The 26,763-nt window shown below is 44.1% G+C and overlaps 1 protein-coding gene across 1 annotated transcript in view; it reads left to right on the top strand.

The window, feature by feature from the left end:
* OCA2 (OCA2 melanosomal transmembrane protein) overlaps positions 1-26,763 on the top strand; it is a 176,413-nt gene that overhangs the window by 33,390 nt on the left and 116,260 nt on the right. Inside the window, exons 3-9 of the mRNA XM_031451151.2 lie at positions 407-505; positions 1,487-1,666; positions 4,545-4,602; positions 6,504-6,576; positions 12,420-12,580; positions 14,284-14,366; positions 15,056-15,209. Of these exons, the coding sequence (XP_031307011.2) occupies positions 407-505; positions 1,487-1,666; positions 4,545-4,602; positions 6,504-6,576; positions 12,420-12,580; positions 14,284-14,366; positions 15,056-15,209 (808 nt within the window). The remainder of the gene's footprint in view (positions 1-406; positions 506-1,486; positions 1,667-4,544; positions 4,603-6,503; positions 6,577-12,419; positions 12,581-14,283; positions 14,367-15,055; positions 15,210-26,763) is intronic.

The following is a 26,763-nucleotide window of genomic DNA, read 5'->3' as shown; positions in this document are numbered from 1 at the left end:
GCTATTAGGATATTTTAAATGTGGGATATGGAAATATTCTGATATTAGGAAACAGAATTTTCTGGATAGAAATTTCTTAATATAAAAGCGCCCATCATATTCTGAATGGTTTTCTCAATGAAAAACTGCACGGAACAGCAAAGGTGGATGGAATCTATTTTAATACTAAAGCGAGCCTAAATGTATGGACCCCATAGCATCTGGTCTCCTGTGTGAATTTCTGCATTGCATTTCCATCCTGGTGTATGCGGGGGAGGAGGGCTGTTTTTTAATGGTCTCTCCTAGAAGTCCAGCTTTTCACAATTCAGATAGAACATGTGAAATTTCCCATTGACTCTTGCGCTCGTTCTTGAGCACCACTGTCATTTTTGTGTTGATGATCCCTTTCCTTCTCTGTGTCTTTCAGGTCTCGCTCTCCTTTACCCCCGTTCTTCAGCACCAGGTCTAAAGACCCCTGCTTTACAGAAAACACTCCTTTGCTGAGGAATTTCTCACAAGAGAAAGGGTGAGTTTTTTTTTTCCCCTTCCTTATAAAATGAAGACATCTCTGAGAATTACCCTTGGCGCTTATGCTGAAGAACTTCTTCTTGAGATGAACTTTTACCTGAAATGTTTGGTCTCTGCCAGATCCTTGTCAATTCAAGGTGTGTTCCTGTGTCTGGCAGTTGTATTCTGTGGCTGCTGAATTTCCAAGTAACTTTAAACAGCACGTGTACACAGTCACACATGCACACAGCTCTGACAGGCCATCTCGCCAGGCCAGGGCTTCTCAACTGGAGGTGGCACTGGCACTGTCTGGAGATATTTATTGTTGTCACAGATGGGGGAGGGGCACTACTGGCATTTAAGGGCAGAGGCCAGGGATGCGCTAAACATCCTGCAATGCACAGGGCACTGCCCTACAAGAAAGACGTATCCAGCTCAAATGTCAATAGTTATGAGGTTGAAAATGTATAATTAAAAAAAAAACTCCACTTCCTATATGTTTGAAGGTCCTTTGGGGGATAAACCCAGGTGGTCCTCGAACTGCTGAGCAGAGCTGATCTGTACAGACTGTCTCCCTTGGGATGAAGGGGCAAACTCAGGCCTCCAGCCTCATCTCCTCTCCCCCCTGCAGACAGACTCCTGGAAGCCTGAGCCACCTGTTCATTGTCCCCTGACTCCCCACACATTACAAACTTGGTGACGTTGTGAGCTGGATGGAGCTGGCCTGAGAAAGGCTGGAAAGGTCCAAACTCAGAACAAGCAGATGTTTTTTGAAGGTCCACAATTTATTTTGAAGATTGAGTGACCCTGGATGATGTCCGTTGAGCCAAGGTTCTGTGATGTCAAGAAAGACCCATTCCCACTAGTTGGAAAGTCCTACAATATCTGTGGTCCTTTTAAGAACCAGGATTGCTTCCACATTTCACACTCACAACTGAGATGAAGTGTTTTGGAGGTGCCACTATTTCCGTGAAAATAACCACAAAGCCTCGATTTCCAGGCCACGGCGCATGCCCGTTTGCCATTCGGAGTCCATCACTGCTGAAGACTCTTGGGAGAGCAGCTCGGCTGAGTGGGAGGGAGAATCCCTATTGGCAGGTTCTTCTGGATCTGCCTCCCCAGAGAAGGGAGAGCTTCTGGACAGCACTCCCATCAGGTTCCGCCGTCTTTCCAAGCTGAGGTAGGTACACTTGGAGTGTCAGTGTCACTGGCACAGGGCTATGGTCGCCCGGCGCGTCCTCCTCGCCTGGGGCAGGGCTGGGGGCTCTTGTCCTCACGGCATCCTCCTGGTGACAGGGTGGATGGAGGTGAGGAAGAAGGCTAGGCGGCACTTTCCCGGAAGGTTAGCTACGTTTTCTCCAGGCCCTGGAGGACAGCGAACCAGCGTGCAGCCCTCGAGGCTACGGGAAAGCCCAGTTACAGACCTGAATGGCCCCTACACCCCTGGCCTTCCTGTGTGTGACCGGGGCCTTCACACCCCGGAGGTCTGCGGCCCGCGGATGGAACAGACGCGCTTCAGCAGTCCCCGCCTGTTTGAGAAGCGCATGTCATCATTCGCAGTTAGTGACGGAGCACGTTGTTAGCAGGGTTGGCGCTAAGCGCCACGCCCTGCCGGAGGGGAACTGCACACGGGGGAGAAAGCGTTTTCGGGGCGGCGGGGGTGCGGGTGGGGGTGCGGGTGGGGGTGCGGGTGGGGCCGCGGAGGCGGGGTCGCGCGTGCGTGGGAGGGCGGGGGCGGCGCAGGCGCGGGGACCGAGGGTGCTTTGGCTGGACCACCCGCGCAGGCGGGGGCGGGAGCGCGCTCTCCCGGCTTTGTCCGCTGGGGCTTCCGTGCCAGCAGTTGCAGGGAGGCTTCTATTGAGAGCAGCACGTTTGAAAGTGGCATTTCCAGGGATAGAATAAGGCTTGAGGACCAGGACCATCAAGGTCCTCATTCTGTACCTGCTCCGAGGTAGCTGAGGAACCAGCGGGGCCAGGTATGCCCGTGCAACTGTCTCTTTGTCGCCTGGTGTCCCCCTCGTGCCATAGCGTTCAGTGAGCTTCCACTAAGACGGTCTGTGCAAAAGCCCGGAAATAGACGAGAAGAGACCTCGCAACTATCAAATATTATTATTTCTCTACATTAGAGGAGCTGTCTTTTTCTGAAGCTGTTTGAAGGGCGGATTGGAGGTGTATGTACCTACATCCCAAAGGGCATCTGTCTGTACCCAGAAAGACCCACTCTCCATTGTCCTGTTGATCTTTCAGGCAATCCTGGGAGGTAGATGTAGGAAGGTACCTCAGGGAGGTTAGGAATTTCGTCTGAGATCATGCAGGTTGTGCAGCGAGCTTAGGGGGAGGAATGTGACCCCAGGCCCCCCACCAGTGCTTGACCTTGGAGATGTCTTTTCCCACCCAGCCATATGTAGTTTCTTTGCCATGACTAGTCTTAGCTCTTGTAGGTGTGACAAATATTTGGCTGAATAGGTGTGACAAATATTTGGCGGGTGAATCTGCTGTAAAATTATTTTAATCACGTGAAGACGTGAACAAGGATCTGGCCCCGTGGGTCTCCAGGATGGTGAGCTCTGACACTCTCAACACCCTTCCCCAGCTGGCTGGCTCACAGCTCCAGAGGGCGCCAGGTTCCTCAAATATCCCATACCATGGAAAACAGAATGAAATACATTTGAGACTTTACATTCAATGGTTGTTTTATCTTCTACTATTCACGGAACAGCTGCCTCACACTTGCCACTTAACTGAAAGACTTAATCCTTTTTAACATGTCTAGAAAGTACTACGCAGGATTATTGAAGAAACTTATGAAAAACATTTTGGATTGTCAGCTCTGCTGAATATGTCAGTTATATGGAAAGAAATTTGTGTTTAGAATAGTTGAATTAAGGCTTCATGCTTTAAAAAAAGTGTTATTTTGATTCCCATTTTAATAGGAGCTGTGGGTCATAATTTGGAAGTGTGAAATGACGATTCATCAGATTTCTTAACTCTAAGAGAATGCAAAACAAGATTTTACCATTTTAGAGGATCAGAAAACTTTTGAAAAAGATGTCCCAGTGTAGACTTTCTTCCTTCGTTCTACAAACAGGTGTCAAGCATAGACTGCGTACCTGCTTCCTTGTGCAGGGGCAGAGCACAGATACTCTGGGCTTTCCCTCGAGGAGTGGCCAGTGAGAGAGCACCCCCTCCCCCAGACCTGGGCAGTGATAGTGTCTTCCAGGAGGTGGGATTTGGAGGGCTCTGGGGAGGTAACATGAGCAGAGAGAAGCCTGGAGGGGCCGAAAAGGATGGGCCAGGCCCCTGTTCACCAAGGGCCTAAGGGCCACAGTTAAGAAGTCTGGTGGCTGGGCCAGGGCCCCATTAGGAGCCCTCAGAGGGTACCAAGCACATGGCCTGATTGTCTATAAAATTATCTCCTGGGGGTGGGTGTTGTAACTCAGTGGTAGAGCTGGTGCTTGGCGTGCATAAGGTCCTGGGTTCAATCCCCAGTGCCTCCGATAAGGGCAAAAATTTAAAATAAAAATAAGTAAATCATTATCTTCTAAGGAATTCTTAGCAGACTTTGCTGGTACAAGTGGTTATAGCACAGCAATGTCTTTTTTGAATTGTTTGGTTATGTCTCAGTCAATGTTTATTTGGTGATCAAATCTGTATTCCCATCTTTCAGAAAACTTAGGGGCAAATTATTGGCAAATATGAATCTGAGAGCCAAGATAAGGCTTGTTTCCAGGAAACTAGTCTTTAAAAGGCTAGTGAAGAGGCCCAAGTCTTGAATTTAAGGGTCTCTGGCCAGAAGCCACGTTCAGACACTTGGGGTTAATTTGGTTCCCCTCTGTAACCTCCACCAAGCTGCATTTCATGAAGCTGTATGCTTACAGCAGGTCAGTGGTGTCCTCAGCAGTGTCCTCCTTCAGCCCATATTATGGAGAGGGTTCCACACATATGCTTTGAGGTGGACATGTCCCAGGATTTCAGCACGTGTCTGAGGTTTGGCGGTTCTGGGCCCAGGAAAACGGGGCTCCCGGGGGTGTGACTCGGGCCTGCCTTTCCTCTTGCAGGTGCTGTGTGCGGTGGCTGAAAGTCTCAGGCTTGTTTGTCTTTGTGGTGCTGTGCACTGTGAGTACCATGGCGCCCCCAACTCTGCTGCAGAGCCTGCACGGGCCTCGGGCCCAGTGGCAGGGCACCCGGGGTGTGGGGCTCACACATTTCTTTGCAGGAGATGCTGAGGGGTGGCAGTCTGGGGGAGGCCTGCTGTTGTCCCCAGTCACATGGGAGAAGGAGTTAACCTGTCCCCCTGGGTCTCAATTCTCACCTTACATGGCTTGCCAAATTCTCTTTTCAACCACACGCAGTAAACATTCTTTATTTGTGTTGTCAAATTAGCATTCATGGGTGGCCCCAGGAATGCCTCAGTGCCCCTTTGAGATGGTGCCCAGCTGGACCACCCTGTTTTGGGGGAGTGAAGTTCTGTGTTTGCCTCTTCTCTGGAGGCTGCCCTGATTCAACTTGCCTGTACATCCCCAGGGAGGGCTGAAGGGCTGGAGGTGACCTGAGTGTGCCGTCTGACTTGAGGGGTCACGAGTTTCACTGCCAGCATCAGGGTGCTGTGTGCTCTGGTGTGGCCCCAGCTGGGATCACTCTGCTGGCACTCAAAATTTATTTGCAGAATGAATGGGTGTGAGGCCCCCGTGTCTGGCTGTGTGTCTGTGTGAGGTATCTGTACCTGGCTATGTTTCTGTGTATGTGCATGCCTGTATGGGACATGTGGGTCATTGGTGGTCTGTGACCATTCTGAGATTTGTGTGTGTGCCCAGGGAATTATTTTGTGTTTGTACCTGGTTTTAGCAATGGCATAAGACAGTTTGTGTGGGCTGTTTTGGGAGACCCCAGTAGGTGGTTGGTGTGTGCTGCTGTGACAGGGTGTGAGATTGTGAATGAGGAAGGGATGGGTGATTACCTGTGCCCTGTGGACTCCGGGACTTGGGTGGCTGTGGCTCTTGTCTGTAGGTGGCTCGTGATGACAGTTGTGCTGGGTGCCCTGGGTGACTGGAAGCTGTGTGCGTGACCACATGCAACTGTGAATACATGGTCCTCATTTTCTGTGTGTGGGAGCATGAGGATGGGGGCCACACGTGCAAGATTGAGTTCCTCTTCTCAGTGTGATGTGTAGAGAACAGTGTTGCAACTCACAACACTGCAAAGGTACGTGAAGTCAGTACTGGCCGCAATGAATTGAGTATAGCCAACTCTTTAAGAACCCACAAAGGAGGGGAGTAGTGACCCAGAGAAAGGAAATCTATGCGTCAAAAAAAACCCCAATTACACGGAATGCTGAAAACTTCATGAATTTACTTTTTTGGCTACCAGTTTGCTTCCCTATTTCCTACTCACAGAATTGTGTGGTTCTGAAGCCCATGCTGCTTAGCACAGCCTGGGAGCTAGGTGCACTGGGGTTTCCAAGGAGGAGGTCAGGGTGAGCCAAGTCCTCTCTGATTCCCCCGAGAGCTGCCCTGAGCTCTGTGGCTGGTCCTCTGACTTCTTCTGGGAGTTGAAATGTCAGTGATTTGTAGGGACAGCCAAAATAGAATTTGAGGAGTTTGTTTGGAATATCTGTAATCTGTTATCTCATCATCACTTTAATTTACTTTGTGATGGTGCGTAAGATGCTTTGCAAATTCCCCAAGCATGTGCTCCCTCTGTCAGTGGGTTGGAGTCCCTGCTCTCCATTATGGGAAAACCACACTTACCCACCTCCGATGATTTGATTTTATGGCTCGGTATTTAATCTTTAAAATTGGCAACTATCAATATTCAAGGTCTATTGTAGCATAAAATAGTATAATGAATCAGAATTTTCACTTTCTAATATCTCAGAGGAGCTACTTAGAGTAAGCTGGTGAATTGGGGCTACAGCAAGCAACACCGTCTTCATACCCCCGTTTTCAGCTGTCATCGCAGTTACTTACATCTGACTGCTCTCATAACCACAAGCCTATCGTAAAATGTTTCTGTTACAGGTTTTATTTAGCCTGTATCCAGATCAAGGGAAGTCCTGGCAGTTGTTGGCGGTGTCACCACTGGAAAGCTACTGTATCCAAACCTACTCTGAGACGGACAGTCGCCCGTGGTTGACGCACAAAGTGAAGAGATTGGAGAACTAGAACTATTGTAACTGCTGCTCCAGGTCCCAGCACGGGCGATCGCTGTTCCTCCCCACCCGAATTTTGGTTCTCCAAGATGTTTGATGAATGGTGAGGCCGCGGAACAGAAGGGGAGGGGCACTAGCGAGACTACAGTTGGTGGGTGGTGGTGGTGAGGTTTTCCATGGAAGGGTGACAGCAGCCAGAAGGTGCACTCTGGTTAAGGCCCGGCTTCCTAGGGCTCTTGGACCTTGGTCTGTGCCCCCTTCCCCTCCTCCTGTGTGTTTCAGCTTGATCGATTCCTAAGTTCGTTGGTTCTTTCCTTGGCTATGTCATCGAGTCTGATGATTGCTTGGTCTCTCACGCTGTGTGCTCTTGCCTTTTTGTAGGACTCCTAATTTGTCGTTAAAAGTCAGGCATGTTCTATAGGATAATAGATACTGAGTGTGTTGTTGGCTCGGGCTGCCATCACAGAAGACCACAGCCTGGGTGGCTTACACAAGACATTTATTGCTCACAGTTCTGGAGGCTGGACATCTCAGGTCAGTGTGTGGGCCTCTTTCTGGCTTGTAGATGGCTGCCTTCCTTCCTGCTGTGTCCTCACAGGGCCTCTCTTCTGTGTGTGTGTGTCTGTCTGTCTGTTGCATAGAGAGTGAGCTGGCTCTCTGGTGTCTCTTCTTATAAGGAACTAATCCTCTCAGATCAAGGCCTCACACTGGAGGTCAGGGCTTCAACATATGAATATACGGTATGTGGCACTGAGGGAAACAGCTTTAAGCTCGGAGATGAGCACACCTGAGCTTCTTGTGGTGTTAGTTGGGGAGGTTGGTGTAAATTTAGACAGAGGTTGGCCGTGTTGTAGTCTGTAGTTGCCTTGGTAACCCTTAGTGCCTCAGTCCCTTGGAGTTCTTGGTCTCTCACTATCTGTCTGCCAGACCCTGCGCTGTTCCTACCCCCTACCTTAGGGGTAGAATGATCTTTCCCTCTCACCTGCCCTCTGCTGCTGGGGTTCCACTGCACCCTCAGGCTACCTACCAGATTTGCTGTGCTCCCCCTGCAAACTCAGGCTTTGTCAGGGGTCCCCCCATTCTGCCCATCTTCCCTGAGTAGCTGCTGGGATTCATGGAGAAGAGCCTATAAGAAGAGGTTAACAGCTCTATTCTGTAGCTCCCAGGGGCTCCCCACTCTCATACTAGCCCACATCTGACCTTGAACAACTTAAACATTTTCTGATTTAATCTCGCCTGCTTCTGTGTGTGGTGGTGGCACCCGTCGCAGAGCAGCCTTGCTCGGCCCTGTCCCTCCCTGCCAGCAGGGGCCTGTCTCACTCTAGAATCCAGCTTAGGTGTTTGTGGTGCATCCTCAGTCTTGATGGAATAAGACATTAACTTATATCTGTCCGTCTTTCTCTAGTTGTAAGTGTGGGAGGGGTGGGTTTCCAGCTGTCTGCATTGGGATATGTGCCCTGACACTACAAGTCTAGAGCCCGGAGCCCCTTAGAATGGACATTTAGATCAGAACCTCTAAAGCTCTCAGTCCAGCTCAGAGCATAGTCAGTGGCGGGTCCTGGGAGGAGGAGGCTGGGAGATGAGGCAGGTGGAAGGGGAGGAGGCCCACGAGGAGGAGGAGGAGGCAGCTGTGGCCAGTTCCAGTATTTCTTTTTTTTTTCAATCTTTTTTTTCAATTGAAGTGTAGTTAATTTACAATGTCGTGTTAGTTTCTAGTGTACAGCTAAGTGATCCAGTTATACACATATATATATTCTTTTTCAGATTCTTTTCAACTATAGTTTATTATGAGATACTGAATATTGTTCCCTGTGCTATACAGTAGGACCTTGTTTTTTATCTGTTGTATATATAGTAGTTTGTATCTGCTAATCCCAAACTCCTGATTGATCCCTACCCCACCCCCAACCCTTCCCCTTTGGTAACAGAGCTCCTTGGTTCTTTTATTTCTTTATTTCTTTGTTTTTTAATTGAAGTATAGTAGATTTACACTGTTGTGTTAGTTTCTGGTGTACAGTACAGTGGTGTTCAGTTATACATATATACATCCTTGTCCATACTTTTTTATTATAGGTTACTATAAGATACTGATATAAGACATTGATACTGTAAGATATAAGTGTATACAGTAGGCTCTTGTTTCTCTACTTTATATGTAGTAGTTAGTGTCTGCAAATCGCAAACTCTCAATTCGCCCCTTCCCATCCCCTTTCCCCCCTGATAACCATAAGCTTGTTTTCTGTGTCTGTGAATCTGTTTCTGTTTCGTAAATAAGTTATTTGTGTCATTTTTTTGATTCCACATATAAATGATAGCTTAGGGTATTTTTCTTTCCGGGTGAGAGGCCTGGATGGCAGATACCAGGGCTGTGTGTTTGGGTTGGAAGTGCTTTGGGAGAAAGCTCCACTCTGCTTTAGCTGGAGAATAACAAAGCTGCCTTCTGCTGTGAACTATTATGTCTCTTTTGTAACCATCTGGCTTTGTCAACTCAGTAATTACAAGGTTTATTTGAGAAGCTTTGTGAAACAGGAAGTGGCGTGACTGCAGGCACCTGAATTTCTTTATCCCTCAGGTGCTGTCTGAGCTTGTTATAGGGGAGGCCTGTCCAAGGCTTCTAGGTTTTTGGACAGATGTCTGTGAGTCTGTTTCTGTTTTCTAAATAAGTTTATTTGTCTTTTTTTTAAGATTCCACATGTGAGCGATTTCATATGGTATTTATCTTTCTCTTTTTGGCTTACTTCACTTAGAGTGACATTCTCCAGGGACATCTATGTTTCTGCAAATAGCATAATTTTATCATTTTTTATGGCCGAGTAGTATTCCATTGTACAAATATACCACAACTTCTTTTTTTTTTTAACATTTTTTTATTGAGTAATAGTCATTTTACAATGTTGTGTCAAATTCCAGTGTAGAGCACAATTTTTCAGTTATACATGAACATACATATATTCACTGTCACATTTTTTTTTTTGCTGTGAGCTACCGCAAGATCTTGCATATATTTCCCTGTGCTATACAGTATAATCTTGTTTAATCTATTCTACGTTTTAAAATCCCAGTCTGTCCTTTCCCATCCCCCCGCCCCCTTGGCAACCACAAGTTTGTATTCTATGTCTATGAGTCTGTTTCTGTTTTGTATTTTTGTATTTATGGTTTTTTTTTTTTAGATTCCACATATGAGTGATCTCATATGGTATTTTTCTTTCTCCCTGTGGCTTACTTCACCTAGAATGACATTCTCCAGGAGCATCATGTTGCTGCAAATGGCGTTATGTTGTCATTTTCTGTGGCTGGTAGTATTCCATTGTACAAACATACCACATCTTCTTTATCCAGTCATCTGTTGATGAACATTAAGGCTGTTTCCATGTCTTGGCTATTGTAAATAGTGCTGCTATGAACATTGGGGTGCAGGTGTCATTTTGAAGTAGGGTTCCTTCTAGATATATGCCCAGGAGCAGGATTCCTGGGTCATATGGTAAGTCTGTTCCTAGTCTTTTGAGGAATCTCCATACTGTATTCCACAGTGGCTTTCCTTGCTTCCCTCTCCCACTCTTAATGATTTAGATGTCTTCTTTTACAATTTTGTGTTTATTCTATTTGTAATTCATGGTAGTTATCACCTTTCTAGTTACGAGTTTCTCATTCTTGTAGCATCCTGCTTCTTTTCTATTTAGAGTAGACCTGTCAATATTTCTTTTAGCATGGGTTTAGTGTTGCTAAACTCTGAGTTTTTGCTTGTCTGTGAAGTTCTTTCTCTCTCCTTCTATTCTAAAGGATAGCCTAGCTGGATAGAGTATCCTAGGTGGCATCTTTTTTTCATTCAGGACTTTGAGTATATTTTGCCACTCCCTTCTGGCCTGTAGTGTTTGTGTAGAGAAATCAGCTGAGAACCTTATGGGGGTTCCCTTGTAACTCACTCTTTGTTTTTCTCTTGCTGCCTTTAGGATCATTTCTTTATCCTTGACTCTGGCCATCTTGATTATGGTATATCTTGGTGTGAGTCTGTTTTGGTTCTTCCTGTTTGGGACCCTCTGAGCCTGCTGTACTTGGATATCTGATTCCTTCTTTAGGTTTGGGAAGTTTTCAGTCATGATTTCTTCAAATACCTTTTCAATCCCCTTTGTTCTATCTTCCCCTTCTGGAACCCCTATTATGTGTAGAATGGCACGCTTTAGATTATCCCATAGGTCCCTTGTATTGTTTTAATTGTTTTTTGTTTGTTTTTCTCTCAGCTGTTCTGTTTGGATGCTTTCTGTCGTCCTGTCTTCCAGGTCACTTATTCGTTCCTTTACATTATCTAGCCTGCTTTGTACGGTCTTTAGGTCAGCTCTCATCTCAGCAAATGAGTTTACTAATTCTACTTGGTTCTTCTTTATAGTTTTTATTTCATTTTTGACATATTTTATATCTCTAAACACTATTTCTTTTAGTTCCTTCAGTACTTTGATCCCTTGTTTTTTTGAAATTTTGATCTAGTAGGCCATCAATGTCTATTTCCTTGATCATGCTTTCAGGGGATTTCTCTTGATCTTTTAATTGGGAGTGGTTGCTCTGCTTCTTCATATTGCTCATATCTCTCTGACACTGTGGCTTAAGGAGTATCAGTTATCTAGTTCTCCTGGAGACTGTGCTCTTAATGATTTTATTGAGAGGTCTTTGTGTCTTCGCCCTGTTTTGTGAACTCAGCTCGCTGTTCCCAGAGGCCCTCCATTGGCGTCTGTGCTGCTTCCAGTGGCTGTCGGCAAGCAGATTGCACCCCCTCCTGTACCACAACTTATTTATCTAGTCATCTGTCGATGGACATTTAGGTTTTTCCATGACTTGTCTATTGTAAATAGTGCTGCTGTGAACATTGGGGTGCATGTATCTTTTTGAATTAAAGTTCCCTCTAGATATATGCCCAGGAGTGGGATTGCTGGGTCATGTGGTTAGTCTATTCCTAGTCTTTGGCAGAATCTTCATACTATTTCCCATAACAGCTGCACAAACTACATTCCCACCAACAGTGAAGAGCACAGATCATTTTGATTCATTTTTCTACCTCCACCAGCTTTCTCTGCTGGATCAACATGACTGGGCGCTGCTGTGTAGAATCCACAGCCTCCAGATCTCGTGAGAGTCAGCCTGGCACAGAGAGAAGAAGCCTGAGTAGTGCAGACATCTGGGCAACACACCAACCCCGGATGTAGGAGCGGAGGGGCCGGGGTGTGGTGGGGGCATAGGTACCGTGGCAGCTGCACTTTGAGGGGAAGGAGCCTCTTGTCCTGATAACTCTTCCCTAACCAAGAGCCTTCACATGCTTTGAAGGGATTTCTCTCTTCTCACTGCAGTGGACGTCACTGATTTAGCTGATTTTGGATTTTTTAGCTCAGTTCTCTTCGTGATTTCTCATTGGGTGCCTTAGGGTTTGGGCATGGATGCAAATTAGATCATCTGTTCGTTCACGCAGCTCTGCTGTCTGCTGCTCACCATGGCTCCAGGAATTGGGGCAGGAGTCTTCTGCTGGCAGCTAAGAGCGGAAGCAGGGATGATAATAGAGTGGGAGGCACCACCTAGACGTTAAGTCAGAGGATTCGGAACACGATTAAGCAAAGTGAAACCACTTGAGCAGGTCAGGGGTGAGGGGCTGACGAAGCCGGGAGCCATCAGGACGGCGGTGCGGGTGGAGGGCACATTTCCTTGTGCACCTTCGGAGGAGGGTGCTCCTGGGGAGGGTGGGGGTGGGGGGCACTCCAGGCCTCTCCGCCTTGCTTTGTGGTTCACCTTGACACCGCCCCAGCCGTGAACCTCAGCAGCCACGCAGACTCCACGTTGCTCCAGGTGGACCTGGCAGGGGCCCTGGTGGCCAGCAGCCCAACTCATCTCGAGAGAGAAGAGCACCTGGTGGTGGAGGTGACCCAGGCCAACGCGCCAGGCTCCCGGCGGCGGTGGCCCCAGCAGGTTACACTTACAAGTTAACTTGAAAGGGATTGTAAAAACTCGTTTCATTTCCATAGAGTTTCCTTTTGAATGAATTGGATGGGAGCAGTATGGTAATGACACCACTGTTAGGCAAACCTTTGTCTTTGAGATTCTCTTGTCTCTAAGTGGATTATAAAACTGTCACCATTTCAGTAAATCAGTAAAGTCAAGCTTTTGAGTTTTTTTTTTTTTTGTTAATTCAGAGTGATTTTACTGGGCAATTCAGGGACATTATTTGAAAGTGTAGTTAAACCGGGGCCTTACCTCGGGGTGCAGAAGATACTCCAACCCCACAGTTCTTGGACACGTGGCTGAGACGGCCTGGTTTTCCCTTATAGAGCTTCTACTTCCACAGCAATGGGACCTGTGCTCAGCATCCAAGCAAAAGCCATGAGTGCACATCCTGCAAAGGTTCGGAGAGCCAGCAGTGGTATTGTCACTGTGTCCCGGAGCCCAGACAAGGCCCGGCTCCTCTCTGTGCATCCTGTTTTGTCTCCCAAGTCTTGGCCTCGGTGACGCCCCTAGTTCCTGGGTTTTCCCTATTACAGCTAAGAGAAGGCAACCCGGCTGGTACACAAGGCTGTGTCATCCAAAATGCAGTGTCTGATGGGTTCCCACACCCATCGCATTTTTCTGCCATGCACAGCAGGGTCACCAGTGCCAAAGTCTCATTATGAACAAAGCTGCAGTTTCATGGATGACGGCGGATACAGCACAGACATTCTAAACCGGTTGTTCTGGCCGTGGTCTTAGGACATAAACTTACCGTCCCCGCCTGCAGCGCACGGCACCCTGGCAAGGGCTCCCTGGTAAAGACGGGGTGGGCACACTTCTGTCTGCTCCGTTGGTGACCTTGCGTGGAGGATGGCATGGCCCTTGCAGCCTGCTGACACAGTTGCCTGCCCTTGGGTGTGTGTCGGACGTCCTTGCTCTGGAAACACGAAGAACACAAGAGATCTTTAGGGAAGGATTTTTTACTGATACCCTGTTTCTAGCACAGAAGTGTTCAAGAGAGCTTTTGTTCTCTCATTCAGGCTTTGACCGATTTCATAGTTCCTATTTCAGTTTCTTTTATGATTTGTGGGTGACAGGACTCCTGTCCACCCATTGAAAGTTCCCTGGCCCCCCAGCCCAGCTGCCTGCCTCTGCCCGGCCAGCCCCTGCCTCCCTGCAGACATCTGGCCCCTCTCAGCTGGCTTCTCAGCTCCCCTGCTCCCGACCAGAGCGTGCGGGCCTGCAGCAGAGAAAGTGCAGCCTGCAGCCCGCCCTCCCACGGGCGCCTGTGACGTGGAGAGGTTCCTGCCTCCAGTTTGCAAACAGGAAGCAGTCCTAAGCGAGCCTTTCTCATCAGTTGCTTCCAAGGGCTCAGAAGAAGCCAAGTCTCCAGTAATATGTAGTGATTTCCTTTTAACAAGTCGTATTTACTTCTATACCTATACTGCTATACATGGATGCTGTATTTCTACTTTGGTGTGCTTTTTCTTCAACAAAGCCCCGTAGATGGTGGAAATGCCAGCTCCACACCCCCTGGCCATTTCTGATGTCTCTGTGTGAAAAGGCCTTGTGCTCCTCTCTTTCTCCTTGTCTTGTTCTAAACAAGTACCTACACTGAGCAGCGCTGGATCCCAGGGGACGGCTCAGGTTCAAAGCCTTACTAGGATTTTACGCTTTGACTTTGATAGGTCACTCACAACTGGACGGTATTTTTAAATCTGAGAAGAAGTGAGCGCGTGGTGGTCAGCAGGACCTTTGAAGTTCTGAGCAGGTGGGTCTTGGTAACTGGGGGTTCGGGGAAGCTCCTCTGGGACGTGCTCACCTGGAGATGTGGGCCCCATGGGACCCTGTTGTTGGGTGAATTGCCAGATCAGTTACGGACTTGGATGAGATGTTCTTGGGTAGACAGTGAACGTGAGGTGGTGGCCGGGTGTCAGAACCACACGTGCTGGGAAGCAAGAGGACTGACTGCAGGGTCTGTTTTGAAGCAAATTGTATTTTACAGCTGATGCTTTAAATTCATTGATATCTGCAACGGGGAATTCTAGGAAATTCTAGGATTCTTTTTTTCTTTAATGCCACTCCAAGTTAATCTGTGCTCTTGGTTACCGTATGAGTTTGCGAGGCTTGCTGTAACAAACACCACAGCCTGGGTGGCTTTGACAGCAGAAACTTATTTCCTCGAGTTGTCGGCAGGGTCAGCCCCTGACGGGGGCTGAGGAGCTCCATCAGATGGGCCTGGCCCCAGGGAGGCTGCACCAGCATCTCCCACAGCTCGCCTGTGCTCAGGGCTCCTCATCTGCCATGTCGGGCACTGTGATGAGTCACTCTGCGATCAGTTCAGGCCATGGTTCCGGCCATGGACGACTGGAATTGGGAAGGACACAGATTGAGCAAGCACTATAGTTGATGTCCAGTCTGTTTCCTTCACCGTGGTAAGACCTTTGCTCCATTCTGCAGGGAACCTGTTTTCATCAGCGTTCGAGTGTCCCTCCAGCAGACCCAGATGGTTCCTCTTTTGATGGCCCATCAGTACCTCCGCGCAAGCGTGGAAGCACAAGTGACCATCGCTGCGGTCATCCTCACCGCGGTCTACGTGCTGATTATATTTGAGGTAATTTGCGTGTCTGCTCTCCGGGCTTTATCTGTGCCCACAAGTAAGTGTATTTCGAACATGGTGGGCACTTTGGATGGGCTCAGTTTTGCTTCTTAATCAAATTGAATTCGCCTTTCCTAAAAAGTACCTTCATTCTAGGTGGAAAATTGCTCTGTGCTGGAATAGTTGCTGAATCTTAGCAATTGACATATGCAAGATGAGTTTTGGCAGGGAACCAGTTTTACTGAGAAAATTAAATATGTACACGATTTTCTCACCTTCACTCTGCTGCTCACACCAAGTCTGACCCTGAGGGGACAAGTGTTGAACCTCTCTGAGACTCAGGGTCTTTTTCTTTCTGTAAGATGGGCATGTTAAGATGCCCCTACCTGCTTCATAGGCTTGTGTACAAGATGGGAACCTAGGAGACCTTGGGCCACATGTGGAGAAGAATTATTATTATTTATCGACTCAGCTAATGAGCCTTTTCACAAATGATCTCATGTCCCATAAATTCGATGTTCCTGGGCAACTCTAAGTGTGGCTATACCTTCAATAGTATGAGGCAAAGCACAGACGCTGCCTGGGCTGGGCAGGTCCACTGTTGGCTTAATTGTGAAACCAGACTGACAGAAACACATTGACGGGAGTGTTGGCTCCAGCGGGTTGAGCCTGAAGGGTCAGGAGAGCATGTGACTGTGAGGCGTGTTTCTTCTCGAGCTCGGGGCAGGGATGAGAAATGCTCTGGAGCGTGAAGGAGATGGCCCGAGGGAGGAATGGCCGGGAGGGTTCCCCAGGATTCCCGCAGTTGTCTGGTCTGCCTGTGAGGAATGTTGGCTCCAGGAAGTTGAGCCCCAGTTGTCCAACAAGGTGCACTCGTTGGCTTAGTTGCCATGTCTCTTATGTTTCTTTTATTCTAGGGCAGCTCTGTTCTCTCTCTTCTTCTGTTTTCCTTTCAATCAGTATTATCATTGTTTCAAAGCTCCCATGACCACAAACACCCTCTGATTTTCTAGAGGGACTCAGAGACTCAGAGACTCAGAGGGAGCTGCGCTCAGGTCTGGGGTTTGTTACCAGGACCAGCAGTGGGGAAAGACCTGTCAGGCAGAGTCTGGAGGAGTCCAGGAGCAGGCTTCTGAACGATCTCCTCTCCAAGGGGCTCCCAAGAACATGCTCCTTCCTCCAGCGGGGGTGTTTCTGCCCAGGGCAGACTCCTTGAGACTCAGAACCCAAGGTTTTTGTTGGGGGTTTGTCACAAGGGCATCCTCAGCCCACCAAAGTCCCAGCCTCCCAGAAGGAAGGCAGATGTTAACCATAAATCACATTTCTATACCAACAGTCTTGGCACCCTGGTGCAGCACAGCGCGGTGCTCCAGGCCCACAGAACAACCTTATCACTTGTTAACACAGGGAACAGCTCAAAAGCCAAGTCCCCAAATGTCAGCCAAGGGCTAACCCTAGAGCAGGCTCTTCTAAAGGCCCTTCTGATGATGACAACCTCAGGCCTGCCAGGTCTTTGCTGCGCCACCAGCTAGCTGAACAATCTGATTCTGTTGTTCTGCAGGATATCCCGCACCCCGTGTTGCCTGAGGGCTTCCTTAGGGGATTAAGTTTTTGCTCTATTTCCTACGGACTACAATTTGGATCTGAAGCCCTCAGGTTCAGTTTTGGGGCCCACAGATTCCACAGGTGTGCTGGGACTCAGGGAGGAGGAGAGTGATGTTTGGGTGTCCCCCTTTCAGGAGCGCTGAGATTGCTCAGTGAGTTTAGGTGGTGGCAGCCCAGGCTGTTCATTGTCACCCTCCCTGCTACCTTTGCTCCTAATGGTTTTAACGTCCCCCAGGGATCATTGCCTGATTCAGTTGTTTCATTCGCATTTATGATAAACTTTCTGTCATTCCATCTCGTGAGTCGTTCTGTATTGAAGAACTTTCTTCCACACAGTTTCATTAATGTGAAACACACTTCCTGCCAGAGACATAAGATAAATTATTTTTAATTATTGATTTTCATAGTAATGAGCCACTTCCAGTGCTTTCAGTGGTATCCACTGAGTTATTTTGTGTCTTAGATTTTTCTGTCATTTTGGATTTAATATATTCAATGTGCTGTAATCAGTTACAATCACTAGTAATTTGAAAAATACAGCCCAATGCCAATTTATTTTTGAAAAGACATTCTGTTATTCTAAGGCTTTTTTGGTCTGTTTTTAATAATTGTACAACCTTTGAAAATTACATAATTTATAAATGTTTATTAATTTTTCATTAAATGACAGCCATTATTAATAGCAATTCAGAAAAACCCCTTTCCTTCCCTGCTAAAACCATCCTGAGGTTATTAAAGTCCTGTCAAGAGGCCAACTCAACATGGCTTATACCCTGACAGAAACAGTGGATACGTGAGAAGAAACTAGATATATTGTTTCATCGATTATAGCTCATGAGGGCACCCTTGGGCTCATTGTAAGTCAGGTGAACTGGTGCCCCTCAGGATAAGGCAGTGCCACCCCCACCCCTCCCCCTTCTACTGCTGCTCTGTTCTAAGGTACTGGCTATATTATCTATTTTAAAACCTTTTTTTGTTTTGAAATAATTAGATTCACAGGAGGTTGCAAAGAAATGTACAGGGAAGTCCTGTGCTCCCTTCCCCAGCCTCCCTCAATGTTAACATGTTACACAGCTACGGTTCAATAGCAAAACCAAGAAATTGACATTCGTACAATCCATAGAGTTTATTCAGATGTGTTCCCTCTGAAAGTCCTGTGAAGCAACATCCATCCCTTTTCTCACCATCCCTAAGGCCTGGAAACTGCTAATTTTTCTTCTCTATAATTATGTTATTTCACCAATGCTTTATTGTGGACTATTGAAATGTATATCTTTTAAGATTGGTTTTTTTTTTCACTTATCATTATTTCCTGGAGGTTCACCCAAATTGTTGCATATATCAATAGTTTGTTCTTTTTGATTACTGAATAACATTTCATATGGTTGGAATGGTTTGTTTAAGCATCTATCCTTTGAAGGGCTAAAAAAATCTGTGTGTGTGTGTGTGTGTGTTGAGCTATTATAAATACAGCTGCTGTGAACATTTAAGACTCAACATTAAAAAACATGAAAATGTGTTTTAAAAACATTTTAAAGTGTTCTTTGTATATTCTAGATGTAAGAACTGTTAAATATGTGGTTTGTAAATATTTTCTCTCAGTCTAATTGATAAACTTTTCCTTTTGTAGATTGTGCTTTTGGCGTCAAGTTTAAGAACTGTTTACCTAGACCTAGATCCCAAAGACTTTTTCCTATGTTCTTTCCTAAAATTTTAATTGTTTTACTTTTTACATTTAAGTCCATGATACGTTTATTTTAAGTTAGTTTTTTCTAAGGTGTGAAGTTTAGGGGGAGATTCATTTTTTAACTTACGAATGTCCAGTTGCTCCAGCACTATTTATTGAAAAGGCTATCCCTTTTGAATTGCTTTTGCTCTTTTGCTAAAAATTCATTGTGCATATTCATGTGGATATATTTCTGAGTTTCCACTGATCTATGTGTCTGTTTCTTCCACCAGTACAACACTATCTTGATTACTACTTGATTATCATAAGTCTTGACAATGTTAAGGGTGATTTCTCCCACTTAAAAAAATTGTTTTGGCTATTCTATAGCCCGTTTCTTTTCATATACATTTTAGAATGGCCTTCCACTTCATGAACATGGTATATCTCTCCATTTAATTAGGTCTTTGATGTTTTAAAAATATTTTTCATCACACAGATCATGTATGTATTTTGCTAAATTTATAACTGTGTTTCCTTTTCTTTGGGACAATTATAAACGATGTTGTCAATGAAAAATCAATTAATAATCAAGTTGAAAGAAAAAAGATAATTTTATTTGAGCCAAACTGAGGATTAGAACCCGAGAGATGAACTCTCAGAAGCTCTGAGAACTGTTCCACCTGTGGAAGGCACAGTCATATATGTTTTTGAAACAGAGGATCCTACATCAGAATGACATGCTGACATTTTATATAAAGTTCACCACAGATGTGTAGTGCAGCTAAGCACATTCAAAGTGAGCAGTAAGTCACTATGGCCCCCTACAGAGTTAGGGAAGAATGCTAGTCTTTTCAGAAGTTACATTGCTAGCACCAGAAGAAAGGGAGAAAAATTGGTCTTTAGAGTTGAGCAGGCACTGCCATCTTCGAGGGGCTCTGGGTAATGTGTAACGCAGACGCACACGGCCCCTTAGAGAGGGACGGAGGAGGCCCAAAGGGAAACAGAGAGAGAGGATTTTATGTTTAAATTTTCTTGTCTTGCCTTAACATGTAAATTTTATTTGATCAATTTCTCCTTTTTTTTTATCATTAATCTTCCAATAGAAAGTATTAAGTGAGCAAATATTTGGTCCCCCAGTGCCAGAGTGATTGCTTACCTGCCCTGGATCCGTCGTGTCTCTTGCTGCCGGGTCTTAGCAGCTTGGTTCTTTCCTTCCTTTTAGGAAGTTAGGCTCGTAGAATAGGACTGATCATAACTCCGGGTGGCCCATAGGACATGCCAATTTTACCCTGTATGTGCATCGTGCATGCCCATTATCTTATCTAGAACTGTAGATATGATCAGTAGTTTCAAGTCATTTAGACATCATTATTTTAGTTGGGGTTTGGATATGAACCAAGATGCCCAAGAGATTATTATTCTGGAAATTATATAGAACACAATCAGTATAGCTAATAAAGTCATAAGCGAGATTTAAGCCATCCCAGAGCTGAACCTTTTACCTAAGATTTCACCTAGGCTGGGAAAGGGATCTTTCAATGCAGAAATTTGATTTTCCATGTGTGTCATTATATGAGTCATACTAGAGAACTCATCTGGTATGAAAATACAATATTCGGTTTATATTATAGCGTAAGTTCCCCTTGCAAAGTGGTTTTAAAAATCAAGAGCCATTTGGTTTTGCAAAATTACTTTCCTATCATAGGAACCTCAGAATTAAGTAAATTAATCAAATGTAGTAAGCAAACATAGAGATACATGTGGATAGGGAAACATTTTATAGTCAATACATTTTATAAGGCAACCCTAGTATCTAATATTACTTGGGTTAGAGATTTAGGGATGATCTGTTGTGTTACAATGGTTCTGCAGTCTCTTCAGCCTTTTGACCAATGAAGACTGATAGATTTCTGAGTATATCTCTGTTAACATATATACTCCTGCATTAGGCACCAAGATTCCCAAAGGATTTTGCCACCTGGCATCTTGGTATCCTGTTCACATGGATCTCCTGACTCTGTAATTGGGAGAGAAAGGAGGTGCCTCTATCTCTTTGTATGTAGATGTCCCAGTAAACATAGACCTTCTACCTTCCAGCTATTAAGAAATTTATGTGCTCACCCTTGGGTCAATTCCATATGAGACAAAACCTGGTGGAGTGCAAGTGATCCCTCCCAGAGTGCTCTTATGGATAACTTCATCAATTGGAAGTTTGTTAACATAGTATTAAACCTTAAACCTTGATCACTTCTCCTGTAGGCTTTCCAAAAGCCATCCGTATGGTATTTGACATAGGGGAGTTGCTGGCACAAGGTACTCGTGTTTTTCTCTTGAAGACATTTGTTAAGTAAGGGACAGAGTTAGTGGGAAGATCCTAGAGTGGGTTGTGTCAGTTCTCAGGACCAAGGATAGTGTTAGTTAAGGCATGAACACATTTATGCATTGGAGAATTTGGACCTGAAAGGTTAGACCAGAGGGAGGTCTGTCTAAGTATGAGGGGGCTGTATCAGTCTTGTATTAGCCAAGGAATTTGATGACAGATCCAACAGTTGATTAAATATAGCTACCTCCAGTAGCTATACTTGTAACAACTTTACTAAAGAATTTTCCTTCCATCTTAAGCATTGGGGCAAAAGTATAGCTAGAAGTAAAACAGTAACTTTCCATTTTGGCAGAGAGATAGACATTTGGTAAACAGTGCAATTGACCAGTGGGTTGGGTCTTACAGGCTTGGTCCAGATTCTGGGGTTAGGTGTCCGCTACTGCTGTCATCTTCTCATCTTAGCTTGGGGATGCTTGTCTTAGCTGAAGTCAGGTGTTAGAAACGGGGGTCAATGTCCATTGACAGATGACTGGATAAAGAAGTTGTGGTATATTTATACAAAGGAATACTACTCAGCCATAAAAATAATATAATAATGCCATTTGCAGCAACATGGATGGACCTGGAGATCATCATTCTAAGTGAAGTAATCCAGAAAGAGAAAGAAAAATATCGTATGATGTCACTTATATGTGGAATCTTAAAAAAAAGACGAATATTATTTACAAAACAGAAACAGACCCACAGACATAGAAAACAAACTTATGGTTATCAGCAGGGGAAGGGAGTGGGAAGGGAGTGGGAAGGGATAAATTGGGAGTTCAAGATTTGCGGATACTAACTGCTATATGTAAAGTAGATAAATAACAAGTTTCTACTGTATAGCACAAAGAACTATATTCAATATCTTGCAGTAACCTATAATGAAGAAGAATATGAAAATTAATATATGTGTTTATATGTGTATGACTGAACTATTTATTATGCTGTATACCAGAAATTGACACAAGATTGTAAACTGGCTATACTTCAATAAAAAAAATTGGAGAACCCCCCTCCAAAAAAAAAGCAAAGAAAAAAGAAACAAGGGTCAAAGCCCATTCAAGGTGGAAGGGCCTTTATAAAATGAGAGATGTGAATCTATGAATTTATGTCTTTCAGTTTGGCTGCACATGGATTAGTTAATAATACCTGCTAAGATCCTTTCCATCATTGCTGCAAATAATCTTTCGTTTGATTTCCTTTCCAACAAACAAAATTTCTAGGTTGTAATCCATGAGTCTTAAAGTTTTTGTTCCCTGGGATCTTGCTGTAAAAGCAGATTGATACTATAAGAAAACTTTGTCCTTTTAACAGAGAGAAAAACCCGTATTTTAGTTTTGTGTCATTTTACCTTTAATATTAAAATTCACTTATTTAATTAAATTTGATCTAATCTTAGTCAGTCCTGACCATGCATAAATTCGTTTTTCAGGGTTTCTTTAAAAAAAATAATTTCTAGACATGTGTCACTTCATAGTAAATCTTTCAATAAGGCCCAAAATAGATGTATTCATAGTCTCAAAACATATCTAGTGTCTCTGTAATAAGAGGTCAAAAGTAGATCAACATAGACTATGTTAGCAAGTAATGTTTCAGTATTTTATCTTATTAAAAATGATCTGGAAAAAGACACTATGAACCATCTACAAAACAGAAACAGACTTGCAGACGCAGTAAACAATCTTATGGTTACCAGGGGAAAGGGGGTAGGAAAGGATAAATTTGGGAGTTTGAGATTTGCAAATGTTAGCCACTGTATATAAAGACAGATTTAAAAAGTTTCTTCTGTATAGCAGAGGGAACTATATTCAATATCTTGTAATAACCTTTAATGAAAAAGAGTATGAAAATATATGCTTGTCTATGCATGACTGGGACATTGTGCTGTACACCCGAAATCGACACATTGTAATTGATGGTACTTCAATTTAAAAAGTGATCTAGACATTCAATGAATTTCCATCATTCAATTTAGTGGAATTCTAAAGTTTTAAGTTACCAAAATCTGGAGAAACTGTTTTTAGGTAGATATACCATAAAACATAATTATTCTTAAAGAGTTCAGCCAAAAACTTTTATCTTATTTATCTCTATTTCAATTGCTTATGAAAATATTATCATATTAAGTTAATTTTGTTTCTGACACATTTTGTAACACAGATAACGTGAGCTTATTGACTTTCAGTAAAACCCAGGTACAATAAAAGTATTACACCTAATGTTGATGACTCTATAGACATGTTTATATTAATTAAACCATCAGCTTGAACTTGTTTTATTCATTGAAAATTAGTCATAGATCACGTGCTCCGTTAAAATTCGGGGCTGCCATGAGTGCTCAGAGCACAAGGTGATCTTTATATTGTGCATCCCTGGCAAGCAGACTTTACTTCGTGGTTGTAGTGGGATCCCCTGTAGGCTTGCTGCATGTCACGAGGATTGATCCTCAGACACTTACAAGCTCGGTTCTCATTGACTGAGAATACCTTGTGGATAGAAGGAACAAGTGCCCCTCTTCTTCGGAGCGGAGCAGGTTCAGTCTCTCATTTTGCCATCAAGCAGTTTGTTTAGATCGTATATCCACAATCTTCCTAATTTAAGCCAAATTAAAAAAAAAAAAAAACAAAAACGGTCAGCCAACCCAGTTCACTCCAGAGCTCCCCCTAGTTCCTGCCTAGGAATTTCTCCCCAGATCTCTTGCTAGGAAATGTACTAGTACCCCTTTAGGACTCTAAGTCCCAAGAAAAACCGCTCGAATAAAATTCAGGACATCATTTAAAACAATATCTTGATACCAGGAGAGCTCACCAAAGCACCTGAGGAATACTGAGACTGGTGGGACTCTAAGCACCAGTTCAGGGGACTCCAGGTGTCTTCTGCTGGTTGCCTCTGATATCCTGCCAAACACGCCAAACAAATGTCGATGGAAATTCAGTTATCAAATTAAGATGAAAAAAGAGAATTTTATTTCAGCCAGACTGAAGATTATAACCCGATAGACAGACTCTCAGAAACTTGAGAACTGTTCCGCCTGTTGAAGGCACAGTCATACACATTTGCATTTCAGAAAATGAATATTCATCTTGGAGACAAAGGCTCCTACATTGAATTGACATGCTGACATTGTATATAAAGTTCACCACAGATGTGCAGTCCAGCTAAGCACATTCAAAGTGAGCAGTAAGTCACCGTGACCCCCTACAGGGTTAGGAAAGAATGCTGATCTTTTAAGAAATTACATCAGAAGAAAGGAAGGAAAGTCCATCTTTACAGTTGAGCCGGCAAAGCCGTCTCTGAGGGGCCCTGGGTAATGTGTGATGCAGACAGGGAGGGAGGGAGGAGGCCCCAAGGGAAACAGAGAGAATTTTATGTTTAAATTTTCTTGTCCTGCCTTAAAATATAAATTTTATCTCATCAGCACTGGGCTTGTATTTTGGTTTCCATTTTTCTTATTGTTGGTGTATGTAAATGCATTTTGTGTATGTTTGCATGTTGATCTTATATCCTGTTACTACTTTATCATTAGTAACAATACTAGTAATATTTTTACTTATTAGTTCTTGGAATTTTGGGGGTAGTAGATTCTGTGGGGTTTTCTTTGTATACAATCATGTCATTTGCAATAAAAACAGCTTTCTTTTTAAATCTGATGTTTTTAATTTTCTCTTCTTGCATTTTTTGCAGTGGCTAAAATAAAGAGTGGATATCTTTGCCTGTTTTTGATCTTAAAGGGGAAGCCTTCAGTCTTCACCATTAAGTATGGCGTTAGCTGTAGATTGTGTAGGTTTTCTTTATGAGATTGAGCAAACCCCTTTCTTTTCCTAGCGTACGGAGAGTTTTTACCATACTTGGGTGTTGAATTTTGTCGGTGACTTTTTTTGCATCAATTAATTTTCTTCATTAGCTGTTTGATATGGTGCTGATATGATTTATTTTAGAACACTGGACCAGCCTTGCATACCTGGAACAAATCTCTTTTCTAATGTGAATATTTACTACTATAACTTTCCCTCTCAGCACTTCTTTAGCTGCATCCTACAGCTTTTGATTCGTTGTGCTTTCAGTTTTATTGTTTTATTTAGTTTCGTTTTTTAAATCTCCCTTGAGACTTCCTCTCCTAGATAATTTAGAAGTGTGTTTTTAAATTTCTAAATGTTTACGGATTTCCTTGTCTTTCTTTATTGAATTGTGGTTTGACTAACTTATGGTCAGAGAACTTATTTTGTATGACTTCACTTTAAATTTTTTTTTACATTTTTTATTGAGTTATAGTCATTTTACAAAGTTGTGTCAAATTCCAGTGTAGAGCACAATTTTTCAGTTATACATGGACATACATATATTCATTGTCACATTTTATTTTTTTCACTGTGAGCTACCACAAGATCTTGTATATATTTCCCTGTGCTATACAGTATAATCTTGTTTATCTATTCTACATTTTGAAATCCCAGTCTATCCCTTCCCACCCCCTGCCCCCTTGGCAACCACAAGTTTGTATTCTGTGTCTATGAGTCTGTTTCTGTTTTGTATTTATGTTTTGTTTGTTTTGTTTTGTTTTGTTTTGTTTTGTTAGAGTCCACATATGAGCTATCTCATATGGTATTTTTTTTCTCTTTCTGGCTTACTTCACTTAGAATGACATTCTCCAGGAACATCCATGTTGCTGCAAATGGCATTATGTGTTGGTTTTTATGGCTGAATAGTATTCCATTGTATAAATATACCACATCTTCTTTATCCAGTCATCTGATTTTTTTATGTTATACCTCAGCTTTATAGCCTATCTTAGTGAATATTCCATGAGCTTAAAGTAACATGATTTTTTCCTGTATTATAACACTAACGTAACATGAAAATAGAAACTACAAAATCAGGCCAAGCAATAACCTGTGAAACCCCAAGACTGCCCTTTTGTTGTGCTTATAGTTACAGATGGTGGAGGGTGTCACAGAGGTGTTAAAAGACGGGTATGTTCAACCATGTGTTCTGAAACTCCTATGCTTCCAGAATTCCCTTGGTGCACCCCACCTGGTGTGGGTCCACTATGAGGGGAGGGATGGATACATACCCCAGCCCTTTCCACAGAGGCAGCATTGCAGCGTTCCTAAGATGCACTCTGGGAATCTATTCTAGGGGTAGAATTTGCCTTAGGTGCGGACTCAGAAGTTGTCTTGGGCCAACCTGAGGTCTCTATCTTCTGTGGGCAGGTGCCCTCAGGCTGTGTTGCCACCTGAACCCCACTTCACTCTAGGAGAGTGAGTCTTGGGGTTGCCTGCAGACCCGCCCACCTGCCCTTCTCTCTGCTATTTCCAGCTGCTCTCCATACGTGCTCCCTGATCCCTGTTGACCTGCTCTGTGATAAGTGTCACACATCACTTTCTAGTGTGCCATCCAGTTCACATTTAGTGGATCAACTACTGGTGTTCAGTGTTGATTCCTGGTGCCTTTGACATTACCTGAAACAGGTTAATAAGTATTTATTACGTAAAAAAGTTTCTAGAGCTCCTTTAAGTATTTGACCGGGGGCTGAGGTCCTGCTCTGGGTCTGGTCTAACCTGGCTCCTGGGAGTGGGAGCACCATTGCCTCTACCCATGAGTGGCTGCCGTGGTTCAGTCTGACCTTTTAATAGCTTGATGGGATGAGATCATTTCAGGAAATGCCTTGGCGTATGTAAACTTCTGGCCCTGCAGATAATCCTCATTGGCACTTTTATTTTTAACCTGAGGATTTGGTGCTGTATTCTTCATCCTTGTAAAATAACTCTTGTTGAAAGCCCCAAGAATAAAATTGGACTGATCTTCCTAATTCTTGAACTTTGCATCCCTAATAGGGCTTCAAGAGATTTCCAAACACGATATCCTAAAAATCCCATTATCACAGCTAGGCTTTTGTGCTCATACTGTATTATAAAGTCGTATCAAAACAG

This window comes from Camelus dromedarius, chromosome 4 (genome assembly GCF_036321535.1).
Source record: "Camelus dromedarius isolate mCamDro1 chromosome 4, mCamDro1.pat, whole genome shotgun sequence".
In the NCBI taxonomy this organism is placed as follows: Eukaryota; Metazoa; Chordata; class Mammalia; order Artiodactyla; family Camelidae; genus Camelus; species Camelus dromedarius.
Note: the sequence above shows the minus strand (reverse complement) of the source record. Positions and strands in the feature narration are given on the sequence as shown.